Source organism: Phyllobates terribilis, unplaced genomic scaffold (assembly GCF_046119375.1).
Source record: "Phyllobates terribilis strain yellow unplaced genomic scaffold, ASM4611937v1 Scaffold_520__1_contigs__length_1232081, whole genome shotgun sequence".
In the NCBI taxonomy this organism is placed as follows: Eukaryota; Metazoa; Chordata; class Amphibia; order Anura; family Dendrobatidae; genus Phyllobates; species Phyllobates terribilis.
The window spans coordinates 522378-541156 of record NW_027363280.1 but is presented as its reverse complement, the minus strand read 5'-3'; the positions used below and the strand labels follow the sequence as shown (position 1 = coordinate 541156).

Sequence of the window (18779 nt, the reverse complement as noted above, 5' to 3'; positions counted from 1 at the left end):
TTAATTAATCCAGATTGGTGTCGGGAAGTGAATTTTTTCCTCAATGATGTCAATTGGCCTATACCGCATGTTTTTTGTTTTTTTTTTTTTTTTGCGTTCCGCTGGATCAACGCTGCGGAATAGCTGCAGTGCACAAGAAATAGGCTGAACTGGATGGACGCTTGTCTTTTTTCGGCCTTATAAACTATGTAACTATGTAACTATATCCACCACTGTTGTCTTCCGTGGGCGCCCAGGTCTTTTTGCATTGATGAGTTCACCAGTGCTTTCTTTCTTTCTCAGGATGTACCAAACTGTAGATTTTGCCACTCCTAATATTGTAGCAATTTCTTGGATGTTTTTTTTTCCTGTTTTTGCAGCTTAAGGATGGCTTGTTTCACCTGCATGGAGAGCACCTTTGACCGCATGTTTACTTCACAGCAAAACCTTCCAAATGCAAGCACTACACCTCAAATCAACTCCAGGCCTTTTATCTGCTTAATTGAGAATGACATAACGAAGGGATTGCCCACACCTGTCCATGAAATAGCCTTGGAGTCAATTGTCCAATTACTTTTGGTCCCTTTAAAAACAGGGTGGCACATGTTAAGGAGCTGAAACTCCTAAACCCTTCATCCAATTTTAATGTGGATACCCTCAAATGAAAGCTGAAAGTCTGAACTTCAACTGCATCAGAATTGTTTTGTTTAAAATTCATTGTGGTAATGTCTAGAACCAAAATTAGAAAAATGTCGTCTCTGTCCAAATATATATGGACCTAACTGTAGATTCAATTATGTAGAAAAAAGTACTTCTGGGGATTGAAAACATTCTCTCCTTAACTCAAACTGATGTATAAAACCGTCATGATCAGGTCACTTTGTGCACTGCTTGAGGGATCTGTACGGTACAGCCTCTGCATCGGAGCAGCAGGAGCTCAATTGATATACACAGCCAGGATTCTGATGTGTTCTCACCAGGTTTAGCAGTTCAATCTGATATGCCGATAGTGACAACAGCACACAAAGAATCTGACCAAAAAAAAAAGAGCGCTCCCTTTGTCAGACCATCATCAGCACCTCTAATGTGCGCAGCGGTGCCAATGGACTATGGCAACCAAGAGCCCGAAAATGGCCTTTTGGTCTGCCATACAGTACAGTTTAACAGATACTGCCAGAGTCGGGGTTTGATAGGTTGACGGGGATAAATTAGGTAATCCACTGTAGCGATGTGCGTTAACAATATGATCATGAGATTTTATGTTCAAGTTCCCTTAGGGTACTAATATTGTAGTGTAAAAAATATATATATATCCTTTGAAAAACATTCCGTATCTCTGATTACTATAATGATATCAACATTTATGCGAAGCTGCATGGTGAACAATGCAAAGTGTATGTATATATGTGTGTTTTATATACACACATACATACACATATATACATACATTTGTAATTTTTTCTATTTCCACCTATAAATACAATTCATTCCACAAAAGACAAGCCCTCATTCAGCTATATCTTCAAAAAATGTGATGAAAAAAATATATATTTGTCCTAAAGACCCCAAAATTAAGGGGTTAAAGGGATTTTCCAATTTTTGAAAGTGATCGTATACAATAGCGTGTACAGATAGACCAGGATGGTCCAAATATTTTACATTTGAAGAAACTTAATCTAGTCGGCTTCTGATTAACAATGATGTATGAGATAAGACTTTGTTGTACTCTACATAGTCAAATTTCAGATCAGTTTCTGTATATGCCTTGCAAACATAATAAAAGACATGAAAGAGAAAAATACAGAAAAACAAACCATCATGGAGACAGTCTTCTCTTTCGCTATGAGCATGGAATTTTTCTATAGTCTGACAGCCCAGTAACTTCATGCTGTTTGTTTGACCTCTTAAAAATAGGGTATTCGCTGAAAGATCCAGGTTATACCTTTCCTCACAGTATTCCAAGTTCTGTAAAAAAAAATAAAGAAAGAATAATTGACATATAGATAGATAGATTTATATTATAGGAATAGATATACCTAGTCTAGCCTCTCCCTGCCCCACTCCAGGTGGTTGACAGGTCTGTACCATGTGTGTGTACATAGGAGGAGACCTGTCAAAATCAATCAACTGGAGCGGGCAGGAACAAGTGAGCCAAGGACCATGCCGGATTTGTCAGGTCTATTTCTATAGTCCATGGCTGGCTTTTCAAACAAATTTTTCTCTGAAATGCTGCGGGGTTCCAGTGAAAAGTGTACACGGCTGTAATCGTACAACCACGATGTTTCATGCCGTCTGTAATTCAGGCAGTGTGAATCTAGTGGCAGCTCATCAAGCCTCACATTTGAATCAATTTGAAGCCCTATAGGCTCTGTTTTGGCAGATGGTGCAAAGGGTTAAAACTTAGCCCTACAGATTCTGATTAAGTGCACCTGGATTTCTCTGCATATAGCCAGGCTAGGTGTTCACCTTAGTCAGTCAGCTGGGGAAGACTAAGCAGAGTGGGTTGTGTTGGAGATGTTAGAGAGAGACAAGCCAGAATTCCACTCTGAGAAGAGACTGCACAGGCCATGTGCGCCAAACTGCAAATATGAGTGGTTGCTTTGGACAATAGCAGTTTTGTTTGACCAAACTTGGACTAGCTGAGTCGTGTATGAGTAGCCAAGGTCTATTTTGTTCAGTTAGTGCCTGGACAAGGCTAGGGATTTTGTGTTTATGGTTTTGTTTTCTTTAAAAAATAAAATCCAGTGCCTGTGTAAAAGCAGTCTACTGCCGAGCATGAATCCCTACACAATATATGCAAGGACTTAAACATAACCAAAGACAGCAAGGGACACAGGAGAGATGTAGTGGAAAGTGAACAGTGACCACCAGCTGGAGGTGGGTGAAGATCCTAAAGCAGTCAAATGTGTATACATCCATAATGTAAATAAAGTGGTAACAGAACAAACAATGACAGTGTGAATGTTGTAATAAAACAAAGCTCCTGACCAGAAGTGTCACTCGAGGAGGAGCACTCACCACCCCCCCCCAAGCCACCGGGAAGTAAGGAGGGTTCAGAGCTGTGAGGTGCTCTACAGACAACTTGAGAATGCCCCCTTTACATTACAAACCATACAGAATAAAAATATACAGACATCTTACCTCATACATAATTTGTCCTGATGGTAAACGTTTTCTGTCCCCAAAAGCCAACTGCAGCAAATGAAAGCTTAAATCTCTACCACTATAGTAGAAAAGATTAAAAGGTTATGATGAGAACATAACTGGAGAGCTAAAGAAATGACAAAATACAGAACTCTTAATTTTGAAATGTAAAATAATTTGGGGAAAGGATGCAATGTTAGTAATTGGATTTTAACAATTACCTTTGACTCGTTTGGACAGCCCAAAGGTAACAGCAGTTTCGGGGGTCATTCTCAGGTTCTTGAAAAGTGACGGAGAAAACAGGAACTCTGCCCCCTTCAATTTGAACATGGTATCTTAAAAAAAAATATATATATATATATATATATATATATATACACATTAAGTCATTAAAATGTCCTACACAAAGCGACATACAATTATGATTTATCCCAGATGATAACTGCATGCAGAGCTGCTATAATAACACATCACGGCTTCTGGATATCCGGCCTGTACAAACATGATGCAGCCCACCACACTAAGCGCCGGCAAGCACGTTTCACACCGGTTAAAGAGAACCTGCCAGCAGATTTTAGTCCTATAAACTAAAGGCATGGCCATAATAGCACGGCGATGCTGATTAATATGATACCTGGTGTGAAGGGATGCGCTCAGTGGCTGATGATTACTCATCTTATAAAGTTTTCATAAAATGGTGTCTTGTGCTTCAGGACAGGGCGTGGGGGCTGGGTCGTCTTCTGGTTCTCCACCCCTCCACACCAGACTCCTCTATTTCTGGAGCAGGTAACAGATTATTCAGGGACTCGCATACTTTATAAAATTCCACAACGCAGCCATCACTGCATATGCACCGCCTCTGACGCACACAAGACGTCATTTTCTGAAAACGTCATAAAGGTGAGTATTCAACAGCCACTGAGCGGATCCCTTCACATCAGGTATCAGTAATCAGCACCACAGTGCTATTATCGCCATGCCTTTAATTTAAAGGGCTAAATCCTGCTGACAGGTTCGCTTTAATCATTGTGGTCCGATGTTTGATTGAGTCTGTAGCAAAATATCAAAGTGCTCTACATAGCGCCTGCAGTGAAAATCATTTTTGGTGCTCATTCTGGTTTTTCCAAATTCTCAAAATCATTACATTAAAATGTTCAGATTTTTTAACCCCTTTCTAACATTGTGCGTAATAATACGTCCCTGTGCCCTGTACCTTATGGACCAGGTAAGTGTTATTACTTCTCGGCGATCGCGCCCACATAAGTTGTGCAGCCGCGGTTGCCGGTGGGTGCCAGCTGATACCTGGAACCCAGAGCCAGGAGCAGTGTCCGCACCGCTCCCAGCACTTTAACCCCTTAAATGCTGCGATCGCAACATTTAGCGAGCGAGCAGAAAAACAAATGCCGCTCTGCTCTTGAATCGGAGACCCAGTGACATCATTGCCATGGTGTGGAAAGAAGGAGAAAGAGCCACAGGTACAAAGAGCCAGGCACCCAAATATTTGTATTACAAAAATATATAACATTTTATTGAACAGAAGTTTGACAAAAAGACATTAGACCACACAAAAAACATTAAAAGCATTTAAAAAAGGAAAGCAAAACCATGTGAGGGCGTAATATCCCACACATGCACCAACAGGTTAACTAGAATAGAAAAATCAGTCATCATTCAAGACATGTGTCATAGTGACCATAAAGAAAGTCATAAATAGCCCAAGATAGAAAAGTACATGATCATAAGGTTCAATAGTGAATGACTATAAAGTGCAGTAGTATATAGAATATTGATACAATACAAGATGCATAAATAGGATCAATCAAAAGAGGAGGACATCTAATAATATCGCCTAAACATCCTGATCATAATGTTAATCATAAACCATCTACTATGCAGGCACTCATAGAGTTCAAAAGTATACAGAGTGTAATATAATAACTGTATGCGCTATTAAGAGGTCAAAGTTAGTATACCTGTTGTGGTCACCCACGCGTATCGCTGCCCACTAGCAGCTTCGTCAGGGGTCACATGACTGTCGGCTAAAATATGGAAAACTTATAGCTCTCAAAATATAGTGATGCAAAAAAACAAAAATGTTTTTTAGTGTGTGACAGCTACCAAACATAAAAACCCGATCTAATCACTCACACCGCATGAGGAACGGCGTAAAAAATTAAAACAATTCTTCATCTGCTGCTTTGTTCATTCGGCCTCCCAAAGATCGCAGTATGGCTCGGCTCACATTTATCCTGCGCTCTGTGCTGAGCGCTTACGCTAGGGCTTCCATGTAAGTATGCGATTCAGAAGGAACCCCCAGCGGAAGATTCCCTGTAATGAGGCAGATGGAGGCACCGTGGACGCCGTCTGGCCTGTGATCCAACATTGTCAGTCTTTTTATTAGGCGTGCATAAAAGTGCCGTCGGGCACAGTTTTGTTAACGACTGAAAAACAGGACACAGCTAAACAGAGGCCAGACTGAGTCCAGAGTAAGGCCGGTTTCACGCATCTTGATATTTCCGGTAAAGGAAATACTGGTACCGGAGATAACCGTGTCCGTGTGTACCTGTGTGACATACGTGTGGCAACTGTGTGCCGCATCAGGAGCACACGAACTGGCACCTGGGAATCAGTGGTAAAGTTAACGCTGTTCCCAAGCGCTGGGTGATCAATGCTGCCCTCATCATTATCCCATGCCGATGCATCAGCACGAGCAAGGAACAATGTTGACAGTAGTATTCTGCTTCCGGTGTGTCCTGGTGTAAAAATAAAATTTTACATTCAAATAGCCAAGTCAGGGCCCCTTCCCTTCCGAGCCCCACCATGCCCCTAAACAGTGGTTTTCCCTCACATTTGGGGTATCTGCGTGCTCAGGAGAAAGTGCACAACAAACTTTGGGATCCATTTTATCCTGTTACGCTTGCAAAAATGAAAAAAAAAAAATTGGGTCTAAAGTAGAATGTTCAGTGTTTTCTTCCACATTCCAACAATTCCTGTGAAGCACCTGAAGGGTTAATAAATCTATTGAATGTGGTTTTGAGCACCTTGAGGGGTACAATGTTTAGAATGGTGTCACTTTTGGGTATTTTCTGTCATAAAGGCCCCTCAAGGTCACTTCAAATGTGATGTGGTCCCTAAACAAATAGTTTTGTAAATTTTGTTGTAAAAATGAGAAAACACTGGTCAACTTTTAACCCTTCTAACAAAGAAAAATGTTGGTTTTAAAATTGTGCTGATGTAAAGTAGACATGTGGGAAATGTTATGTATTAACTATTTTGTGTGACACATCTCTCTGATTTAAGGGCATAAAAATTCAAAGTTTGAAAATTGCAAAATTTTCTAAGTTATCGCCAAATTTCGAATTTTTTCACAAATAAACGTAAATCATATCAAATAAATGTTACCACTATCACAAATTGCAATATGTCATGAAAAAAAACAAATCTCAGAATCAGTGGGATCCGTTGAAGCGTTCCAGAGTTATTGCATGAAAGGGAGACTGGTCAGAGTTGTAAAAATTGCGCTGGTGATTAACGTTCAAACAAACTTCGGGGGTAAAGGGGTTAAGCATTTCCCACCTCCCATTGGCTTTCAATGCAACTTGGACAGAATAAAAAAATATATATATATATATAAGTCTTGAAGTTTACCACAAAAAACTGGGAAAATGTATTGACTTGGGTATAAGCCTAGGGTGGGAAATGCAGCAGCTACTGGTAAATTTCCCCATCCTGGTGTGCATATCATCCTCATCCCCAATCCTGGTATGCATGGCCCCCCCATCAATGCACACATGAAAAAAAATAACACACTTCTACTCACCTTCCCTCTGCTCCAGTGCTGCGTCCTGTTCTTCCAGCAGCTGATGAGCGCATGACGCCACTGCCATGCGCCCTCAGACGCTGAGGTGAGCTGCCGGGATATTCACTTCTCTCCACGCCGGGACTATGGGCGTGGAGTGGAGTGAATATTCATTTTCTTTAGCAGCAGGCACACATGGTAGCTGCAGCAGCCGGCTACCGACTGTGCACCGCTCTTCCGCCGCAACCTCTCCCACCCCACAGCCAGAATGTAAGTATATACTCGAGTATAAGCCGAGGGTTTTTTTTTTTTTCAGCATAAAAAAAAATGTGCTGAAAAAGTCAGCTTATACACGAGTATATGCCGTAGCTTTGAAAAAAATCATTATATACACACATTTTAATCAAAGTTATATATTAAATTACTATGTACAATAATGTGTGGCCAGAAAAAAATACCAATTTTCCCTAATAAAACAAGCTTAATACAGCCACGTGAGGGAATATCTTGAAATGTATCTAAGAATGAAGTAATGCATTTGAATATGGAAAAATAAACAAAACTTTACTTACTCTCGTCTTAAAGTTTTCATGTTCCATAAAGAGAGGTATCCATCAGAGAATCCTACAGCCAGGTGATTAGTTCTAGCTATATAGCTGACTGTGGTGACCATGGCTCCAGAAGGTGCAAGCAGCTGAAGACCTATGTGTCGTCTCTCTCGATTAGCCGCTTTTCGGAGTTTAGGGATTTCTGCAGGTATCCCACTAATGACTTCAAGGTCTATAAATAAATTGACAGAAACAAGCATTTCAACATTAAAAGGGGTTGTCACTAACACCTTCTTAAAACTAAACGTTCAGCCCTGATAAAAAAAACAAACAAAAAAAACAACTTGTACTCGCCTCCCATGCCGGCTCCATTCCAGCGGTGTCAGCACTCGCGGTCCCGGGTCTGTGATGCGGTGGAATGACCTGTGATGCCCGGCGCCCAATCAGTGCTGGCGTCAGAGTCCCGGCCTTCAGACAAACTAAACATGAAGAAGAAATCTGGGATCCTCCATGTTCAGTTTGTACGAAGGCGCAGACTGACGCCAGCACTGATTGGGCGCCGGGCATCACAGGTCATTCCACCGCATCACAGACCCGGGACCGCGAGTGCTGACACCGCTGGAACTAAGCCGGCACGGGATGTGAATATAGGGTTTTTTTTATTGGGGGCCGAACATTTCGTTTAAGGGGTTGTCCCAGTAGTGGACAACCCCTTTAAGTCTATTTGCCTGTAATTACATAAGCTGTCGTGTTTGTACATGAGGAACAAACATTTGTTACATTTCCTCTCTGATTTTCAGTGGAATAAGTTGTTAAGTAAAGACTAGCTATGATGTGTCCTATACAGACCTGAGGGGCTCCTGCTCTCCTGCCCCTATGCAGAACACAGAGAAAAGTAGCATGGCTATAATACAGCAGTACAACCAGCAGTAAGGTGATATAAAACACATTTTAGCTGTGGTTTTTTTTTTCAGAGGGAATGGCGAGTTTTGGAAAAAAAAATCTCATCACTCTCAGATCTCACTTCCAGCATTTACAGTCATTACAAGGGCCAGGAACCCCCTGGAAAACCCCTAGGAGAAGAGCTACGCTGTCATGTCATTACATCCAACACAACCTATCCCAGGTACAGGGAAATAATACCAACAGCCGCAGAACGTTTGTTAAAAGGGAAAATAAAAAAAACTACATTTTAGTCAGCTCTTCAGCCACTTTATCAGGAGGCAGCAAGTTAAACATGCAAAAAGCGATGAGCGGTTTGTAGTATTGATTTCAGCGTTGGTTATAGAATCAGTGACCACTTAAAAGGAGTTTTGAATAACAATTGGGAATCTGAAAAAGGTCTGTCCGTATTAAGAACATTGGAGTAAAGCTCGCTCCTAGATACCCATTTTGTTCTGGACGTTTTAAAATGCCCAAACTGAAGCAAAACCGAAGTCCACCCTCGCCACCTCCCTGCACCATCTTGATTTGTGCTTCTCCTTACACCAAGTCTCATTATGTCCTACCAAAAGACAGATCCTGCAACAAATATAAGGACAGGAGGGAGGAGCGGAGGGTAGAAAAACAATAGGAATATTTGACACATATTACATCGTGCAGTCTGTCCTATCCATTTTGGGTCTTCTCTATGCTGATGTCTGACTAATTCCCAAACTAAGTGAGCAAGTGCTATAATGTGTAAATGAAAGATACCACTGCAGCAAATCCCTCGCCTCTCTTTACTGTTTTACACTAGATTAAATTTACTTCTTCCCTTAAATATATTACGGTTTCTTTAAATACAAGTTATACAATATTTTAATAGACTTTCTACATTAATTCTCTACAGTTTTCAATACCTCCATTTGATGTAATTGAATAGAAACCTTTAATTTGCCTAGTGAAAGTCAGTCTTGGTAATACAAGACACATACGGGCATAGCTCATAACTACAGGTGCTTCTCACAAAATTACAATATCATCAAAAAGTTAATTTATTTCAGTTCTTCAAAACAGAAAGTGAAACTTATACTGTATATTATATAGAGTCGTTACAGACAGAGTGATCTATTATATAGAGTCATTACAGACAGAGTGATCTATTATATAGAGTCATTACACACAGAGTGATCTATTTCAAGTGTTTATTTCTGTTAATATTGATGATTATGGCTTACAGCCAATGAAAACGCAAAAGTCAGTATCTCAGTATATTAGAATACTTTATAACAGCTTGAAAAATGAAATAAAATCCGAAATGTATGTTCAGTAAATAATACTTGGTCGGGGCTCCTTTTGCATCAATTACTGCATCAATGCGGCAATGTGGCATGGAGGCGATCAGCCTGTGGCACTGCTGAGGTGTTATTGAAGCCCAGGTTGCTTTGATAGCAGCCTTCAGCTCGTCTGCATTGTTGGGTCTGGTGTCTCTCCTCTTCCTCTTGACAATACCCCATAGATTCTCTATGGGGTTAAGGTCAGGCGAGTTTGCTGGCCAATCAAGCACAGTGATACTATGGCTTTTAAACCAGGTATTGGTACTTTTGGCAGTGTGGACAGGGGCCAAGTCCTGCTGGAGAATGAAATTGCCATCTCCAAAAAGCCTGTCGGCAGAGGGAAGCATGAAGTGCTCTACAATGTCCTGGTAGACGGCTGCGCTGACTTTGGTCTTGATAAAACACAGTGGACCTACACCAGCAGATGACATGGCTCCCCAAACCATCACTGATTGTGGAAACTCCACACTAGACCTCCAGCAGCTTGGATTGTGGCCTCTCCACTCTTCCTCCAGACTCTGGGACCTTGATTTCCAAAAGAAATGCTAAATTTACTTTCATCTGAAAACACCACCTTCGACCACTGAGCAACAGTCCAGATCTTTTTCTCCTTGCCCAGGTAAGACGCTTCTGGCGTTGTCTATTGGTCATAAGTGGCTTGACACAAGGAATGTGACACTTGTAACCCATGTCATGGATACGTCCGTGTGGTGGCAGCTCTTGAAGCAATGACTTCAGCAGCAGTCCACTCCATGTGAATCTCCCCCTAATTTTTGAATGGCCTTTTCTTAATCATTTCAAGGTTGCGTTTATCCCGGTTGTTTGTGCACCTTTTCCTGCCACACTTTTTCCTTCTGCTCAACTTTCCATTAATATGCTTTGATACAGCACTCTGAACAGCCAGCTTCCTTAGCAATGACCTTTTGTGGCTTACCCTCCTTGTGGAGTGTGTCAATGACTGCCTTCTGGACATCTGTCAAGTCAGCAGTCTACCCCATGATTGTGGAGCTTATTGAAACAGACTAAGGGACCTTTTTAAATGCTTAGAATTAAGAAACACCTGCAAAGGCTTCCTAATTTACTGAGATAATGACTTGTGTTTTCATTGGTTGTAAGCCATAATCATCAACATTAACAGAAATAAACACTTGAAATAGATCACTGTTTGTAATGACTATGTAATATAGGAGTTTCACTTTTTGTATTGAAGAACTGAAATAACATTTTTGATGATATTGTAATTTAGTGAGAAGCACGTGTGTACACAGCGCTGTAGCTATGTGCCCATCACATGACCAGTACAAAATGTTTATCCACCAGAAGCAAACAATGAATATTACTAATAAAGGACAGCAAGCAGACATCTTAAAAACCACGAGGAATGAATACAGACAGTATATCGCAAAGGCACTAAAGAGGTTAATGGCATTATGTTGTTTTGTGAAATCATAAAGGGAATTCCAAATCAAGTAAATAGCATAATGCTGATATGTGATATGCCATCACTTCATCTCTGGGGCCCCAAACCAATTTGGGGTGGGGGGGGCGCATTTCAGGCTCTTAATTTTTTTTCTGCACAAAGGTGGTCGTGATATCTGAACTGTGCTGGGAAAGGCAAAGAGCCCCATCCACTTGAATGAAGAAGTGCCGCAGCAGGTGGCCTCACACCAATGTTCAGAAGGGAAAGGTTATTCCTAGGATTGTTGGGTGCTCTAGAGGTCAGACCCCTTGTGTTTATTGTGTGCTGACAAATCCTAGTAATATGCCATCAATTACTAAAATGTGGTCACCCCTTTAACACAACTTGATTTAGTTTTGTTAAAATACATTTTAAAAATCCTGATTTATTAAGAAAAATACCTGACGCTTCCAACTCATCTTGATTGCAAGAGATATCATCTAAACATAGATCAATAAGAAGAACATGCCCAACATCTGTAACCACAGCTGCCACGCCAAAGAACCATCTTAGACTCTGGTGTAAATGCTGAGTACTGGCATTGGCTCCGCCATCATTCACTAAGGGTTCAACAGCCGTTACCTGAAAGCACAAGAAAATATATAAATTATAACAGTTTCCCAAAAAGGATCGAGCAAATCAATCAAGTTTAGAAGTGCTTACCGAGCCAGGGAGCGCCACTGCTTTAACAACTTTTGAAATGCCGACATCATACAAGCAAAGAACACTGCCTTCTGCTTCAAGCAGACCCACAAGAAGTCCTGTCTTCTTCTGCCATGAAAACTCTTTGACAGCGACAACAGTGGGAGGTCTCTCAGTCACTGAGCTAAAACAGTATGCAGAAAGTCTTTCACCCGTTACTGAATTGGTAACTTCAAGCTGGGGTCCACATGCGAGCCAAGCAAGCCCAGCTCTCCCTTTACAGAAAAGAGAAATAAATTAAATTACACACATGCACTGCCAACCTTTTCTGAGCCTATAACTTCATATTTGTAAAAACAGATTAAAGATATAAGTTTTTACAAGAAACACTGGGCATATGCCCCCACAACAGAGAGTTAGCTGCATAGTATAGGGGATAACTGTTAGATCGGTGTAAGGCAGGGCTCGCACAACTGTATTTCACAGTCCGTATATGAAGCACAAGGTCCAAAACGTACCGCTTCAGACCCGAGGCTGTAAGCTAAGGTTGGGAAGCCGGCCACGAGGTCAGGCGATGCAGCCCGTATACGACCACAAGATACGCTTGTATGAACTCCACTTTAGTCCTACTTTTACCCCACCAATCTAACAATCATCACTTATCAGAAAAGATTAAAGAAGACTGGAAAAAAAAACCTTTACCATTCATTTGGTAAAATAATGAGCAAACAGACCATCGTTCTATTAGATGTTACATATCTCTTACCTGGGGTAAACTTTGCACGCAAGACAGATTCCAGGTTAATTTCATCCTCCTGGAGAGCTTCTATTGTGGTCTCCGGAAATTGCAGCAAGCTGCTAGTTACTTGGGCCTCAAGATTCGGCATCTTATTTTTCTTTCAGAAGAAAAACAAGAATTTGAAATTAAACAAAGTAAATGAAAACACAGTAATATTACACCAGTATATATATATATATATATATATAAGCACAGAAAGGACACTCCAGTCATATGCACCCATACACAATACAGGTGCTTACATGGCCAATAGAAAAATGCTAGATTATTTCCCATAATGGGCCACTTTGCACTGAAAGGTATAGTCACCATATACCCACTGAACGTATGCCAAGCAGGGCTGTGGAGTCAGTAAGCCAAACCTTCGCCCCCTTGATGTCCATCTTCACAGCACGGCCTCACTGCTGAGCGTGTACATAAAGTGCAGCACAGATTCATCTCACCTAAGCAGAGACCCTTACATCAGGAACAGAACAGACATTTATAGGACATTTCACAACTTTCCCAAATTCTTATGAAAACATTTACAGCACATCCTGCATTGTACTACTGTACCCAATTTATTATATATTTTAGGAATCGGTCCATTTTATACCAACTGCAACTCCACAGCCCTGAGGCCAAGACAACAAACTTGGTAACAACCTATGGATTTATTTTGTCCATACGCTTGGTGTATTTGCAGTACATGCAAAATATACAGTGTTACAAACTTAAGGAAAAGTCTTTACATATGCCACCTATTCAAGGCTTCGTTGACCTTTAGCCATGATTATAACTGGATACAATTTTGATTTTACAAAAATCTTTGCCGAATAGGCATAAAGGGCGAATTCTGAAAACCTGCGCACTTGATCTTAGCAATCAGACTCAATTTCTCAGAAATGACAAATGGTAAAGTTTTTAATATTAGAGTTAGGACTGTCCCATAAGGGTTGCCGTGAAGTGGCGGGATGGCTTTCACATTATTTTGATCAAAATTATGTTAACTAAATACCCTTTATTATTTATTATTATTTTTGCACTGTGCGATTTATACATCTACTTTCAGTTATTTGGGTATTTTTCTTGTTCTTGGTTTCTCTCAATTTCTCAGAAGCCCATATGATAATTAAGGAAGCAAACTAATTGCTATAGCAATTATTCCATTGCACCAGTTTTCCTAAATCTCTGTCATCTCTGAATCCGGCGGTCTTACTTTCCATTACTAGGTACAACATTTCTTTTAAAAGGGAGAAAGAAAATGCAAATCTGAAACTCCCTGCAGCGCTGCGGGGGGCACAAGCCACATTCTTCTGCCAGGTGCAGCAGCTGAACTCAGATTACTGGACCGTGTCTCCCATCAGTAATGTGCTATTTCATCTATTTATGGAGATCCTGTACATTACAACATAGATCAGAGACGTCAAACACACAGAGGGCCAAAATGAAAAACGTGGACAATGTCGCAGGCCAACCAGTATACAATATGGGGCCCACACAGTCCTCCGTACAGTATAGTGGGGCCCACACAGTCCTCCGTACAGTATAGTGGGGCCCACACAGTCCTCCGTACAGTATAGTGGGGCCCACACAGTCCTCCGTACAGTATAGTGGGGCCCACACAGTCCTCCGTACAGTATAGTGGGGCCCACACAGTCCTCCGTACAGTATAGTGGGGCCCACACAGTCCTCCGTACAGTATAATGGGGCCCACACAGTCCTCCGTACAGTATAATGGGGCCCACACAGTCCTCCGTACAGTATAATGGGGCCCACACAGTCCTCCGTACAGTATAATGGGGCCCACACAGTCCTCCGTACAGTATAATGGGGCCCACACAGTCCTCCGTACAGTATAATGGGGCCCACACAGTCCTCCGTACAGTATAATGGGGCCCACACAGTCCTCCGTACAGTATAATGGGGCCCACACAGTCCTCCGTACAGTATAATGGGGCCCACACAGTCCTCCGTACAGTATAATGGGGCCCACACAGTCCTCCGTACAGTATAATGGGGCCCACACAGTCCTCCGTACAGTATAATGGGGCCCACACAGTCCTCCGTACAGTATAATGGGGCCCACACAGTCCTCCGTACAGTATAATGGGGCCCACACAGTCCTCCGTACAGAATAATGGGGCCCACACAGTCCTCCGTACAGAATAATGGGGCCCACACAGTCCTCCGTACAGTATAATGGGGCCCACACAGTCCTCCGTACAGAATAATGGGGCCCACACAGTCCTCCGTACAGTATAATGGGGCCCACACAGTCCTCCGTACAGAATAATGGGGCCCACACAGTCCTCCGTACAGAATAATGGGGCCCACACAGTCCTCCGTACAGAATAATGGGGCCCACACAGTCCTCCGTACAGAATAATGGGGCCCACACAGTCCTCCGTACAGAATAATGGGGCCCACACAGTCCTCCGTACAGAATAATGGGGCCCACACAGTCCTCCGTACAGAATAATGGGGCCCACACAGTCCTCCGTACAGAATAATGGGGCCCACACAGTCCTCCGTACAGAATAATGGGGCCCACACAGTCCTCCGTACAGAATAATGGGGCCCACACAGTCCTCCGTACAGAATAATGGGGCCCACACAGTCCTCCGTACAGAATAATGGGGCCCACACAGTCCTCCGTACAGAATAATGGGGCCCACACAGTCCTCCGTACAGAATAATGGGGCCCACACAGTCCTCCGTACAGAATAATGGGGCCCACACAGTCCTCCGTACAGAATAATGGGGCCCACACAGTCCTCCGTACAGAATAATGGGGCCCACACAGTCCTCCGTACAGAATAATGGGGCCCACACAGTCCTCCGTACAGAATAATGGGGCCCACACAGTCCTCCGTACAGAATAATGGGGCCCACACAGTCCTCCGTACAGAATAATGGGGCCCACACAGTCCTCCGTACAGAATAATGGGGCCCACACAGTCCTCCGTACAGAATAATGAGGCCCACACAGTCCTCCGTACAGAATAATGGGGCCCACACAGTCCTCCGTACAGAATAATGGGGCCCACACAGTCCTCCGTACAGAATAATGGGGCCCACACAGTCCTCCGTACAGAATAATGGGGCCCACACAGTCCTCCGTACAGAATAATGGGGCCCACACAGTCCTCCGTACAGAATAATGGGGCCCACACAGTTCTCCGTACAGAATAATGGGGCCCACACGGTCCTCCGTACAGAATAATGGGGCCCACACGGTCCTCCACACAGTATAATGGGGCCCACACAGTCCTCCACACAGTATAATGGGGCCCACATAGTCCTCCACACAGTATAATGGGGCCCACATAGTCCTCCACACAGTATAATGGGGCCCACATAGTCCTCCACACAGTATAATGGGGCCCACATAGTCCTCCACACAGTATAATGGGGCCCACATAGTCCTCCACACAGTATAATGGGGCCCACATAGTCCTCCACACAGTATAATGGGGCCCACATAGTCCTCCATACAGTATAATGGGGCCCACATAGGGGTGGTGGTTCTGATGTCACGGGCCAAATAAAATCACCCTGAGGGCCAGATTTCGCCCACAGGACAGAGTTTGACACGTATGACAGATATTCAGCCACCTGTACGGATTACAGCTTTTGGAGTCACTCACAGCACAGCTACTACTAACAATCTAGAGATGATGGGGAATCCACCATTCCTTCTCACTACACAATGTCAGGGAGGAGGAGTTAGAAGGAAGAGCATGCCCATTGCTTCTCCATTCACGGACTAGAGTACAGCACTCTGGCCATTTCTTTCAGCTCCACAGACATGACCATTCCAATGGCAAGGGTCCCAGACTACTTAAAAAAATCTATAAAATGAAGGCTATTTTCTCCTCAGTTAAGTTATGTGATCTTATGACCATTGCTGAGAAGTACCATGTTATCTAATGGAGGTCACCATTTCAGTCACCAGACCATGCTGCATAATGAGTCTAATGTAACCTTTTCCAAAAGGTAGAAACAAACTCCTATCATAGTAATGATGATGGCTACACAGCTCCAGTTAGCCAGCTACAATAAAGATGATGACCATTCAGACTCCTGACTGTAAACTGATAATCTATTTGGTCACTGATGAGAATAGTGTACGAGATGATAAGTTATTACAGAAGGCAGAAGTGGTACTAGTTCTAGCTGATTACATGATGCACAGAATGAATGGCTAGGTTTACAAAGTTTATTTCTGGAGGATTTTGAAACAGATCTGCTCCAAATTCTTCCTTAAAGAATGGAATTCTTTACATGTAGCGCAGACAATGAAATAATCAGGTGTTGGTGAATTTATAAAGAAAAACAACTACAGTAATTCTTCATAGAAGATGCCGAGTTTTATAATACGGTACATGCAAGTCTGTTCCTAAGGGTAAAGTCCCACGATGTGCTGCCACATGTGACAAAAACCCATACCCACCTCGGGGGCCACTGTGAACGGGTTTATCAGTAATACCTCATATGTTACTGCAAACTTATGAACTCAATCGCCCCACAGGTAGGTCTGGCTAGTGTCCGCAGTATGTGCAAAACCTCATGGATCCGCACCGACTAAGGTCAGTCAGGCAGTGAAATAATCGCTGTCAATCACAGTCAAATAAATGATGGCAGTAATGTCCAGGCAGGAGGCTACTACAGCCATCACTACCTGCCACAATGATGAGCACGCGGTGCCGTCAGTCGGCAGGGGACGCGGTGCCGTCAGTCGGCAGGGGACGCGGTGCCGTCAGTCGGCAGGGGACGCGGTGCCGTCAGTCGGCAGGGGACGCGGTGCCGTCAGTCGGCAGGGGACGCGGTGCCGTCAGTCAGGGTAATGGCCCCATGTACAGGACAGTCAGCAGCGGGTGATGCCAGCCCTGCACTCATAGCGGTGCTGTCAGTCGGTAGAGGACGCGGTGCTGTCAGTCAGTAGGGGACGCGGTCCTGTCAGTCAGTAGAGGACGCGGTGCTGTCAGTCAGTAGGGGACGCGGTCCTGTCAGTCAGTAGAGTACGCGGTGCTGTCAGTCAGTAGAGGACGCGGTGCTGTCAGTCAGTAGGGTACGCGGTGCCGTCAGTCAGTAGAGGACGCGGTGCTGTCAGTCAGTAGAGGACGCGGTGCTGTCAGTCAGTAGAGGACGCGGTGCTGTCAGTCAGTAGAGGACGCGGTGCTGTCAGTCAGTAGAGGACGCGGTGCTGTCAGTCAGTAGAGTACGCGGTGCTGTCAGTCAGTAGAGTACGCGGTGCTGTCAGTCAGGGCAATGGCCCCATGTACAGGACAGTCAGCAGCGGGTGATGCCAGCTCTGCACTCATAGCGGTGGTGTCTGGCACTCCCCCTACAGGGCGGATATAGAATGCAGAGTCCGGGACCCCCGTGGCCGGGGAGATGTGACAGCTTTCACTGTGGTCTTTCCCGTCTGGAGAGCAGACCTCGCAGTGAGCAGCCTGCCATGACTGAGCCAGTGCACGGCCCCGGCCAGCAGCGCGCACGCTGCCTACACGGCCAGTCAGGCTCCGCTCTTTTTCCAGGCAGTGACACGCACGATAAAGCGGGCACGATGTTCCGTCTGCTCACCGTGAAGACCATCGCAGTCGCCGGGCTCAGCTTCTCTCCCCAGCGTCACACTGCGAGCAGGCCTGCGGGATCATCACGGCCACCATCTCTGATCACCAAGCGCCACCGGTTCCTCTTCCTTCCCACTGAGTACGTCACAGAGCCGTGCGTGCGCCGTAACAAAGGGGCGTGAGTTCTGTTCTGTCATTGGTTGGTTTGTGTTTAGGGGCGGTTCCCTTTTGCGGACGTCACAGATTGCGTGTTCCCGTCACGTTACGTCACACTTCTCAGTTATAGGCTATGTGCCCACGATGCAGAAATGAAGCAGAAAATTTCTGCTGCATTTCTGCATCTCCCTGGCAGAAAAAACGCATGCAGATTGTGCATGCGTTTTCCCTGCAGAATACATGTGGATCCACATGCGTTTCCGCATGCAGATTGACAAGCACTTTCCAGGCGATAGCATCACTTGGAAAGTGCTTGACAACTAGGTCACACTATATAAATCCATGCAAACGGCATGGATTAAGGCTGCGTGCCCACATAGCGTTTTTCAAGCGTTTATGCTGCGGAATTTCCGCAGTGGAAACGCTTGTGAAACGCT

The 18779-nt window shown here is 43.9% G+C and overlaps 1 protein-coding gene across 1 annotated transcript in view; it reads right to left on the bottom strand.

Annotated features, from left to right (window-relative positions):
• LOC141231542 (protein ELYS-like) overlaps positions 1-18359 on the bottom strand; it is a 120995-nt gene extending 102636 nt beyond the window's left edge. Inside the window, exons 1-8 of the mRNA XM_073667726.1 lie at positions 18197-18359; positions 12596-12725; positions 11851-12104; positions 11589-11769; positions 7495-7702; positions 3345-3458; positions 3121-3202; positions 1794-1944 (exon numbers count right to left, since the gene is read on the bottom strand). Of these exons, the coding sequence (XP_073523827.1) occupies positions 1794-1944; positions 3121-3202; positions 3345-3458; positions 7495-7702; positions 11589-11769; positions 11851-12104; positions 12596-12725; positions 18197-18208 (1132 nt within the window). The 5' untranslated portion in view covers positions 18209-18359. The remainder of the gene's footprint in view (positions 1-1793; positions 1945-3120; positions 3203-3344; positions 3459-7494; positions 7703-11588; positions 11770-11850; positions 12105-12595; positions 12726-18196) is intronic.
• Between the last annotated feature and the right edge of the window lie 420 nt (positions 18360-18779).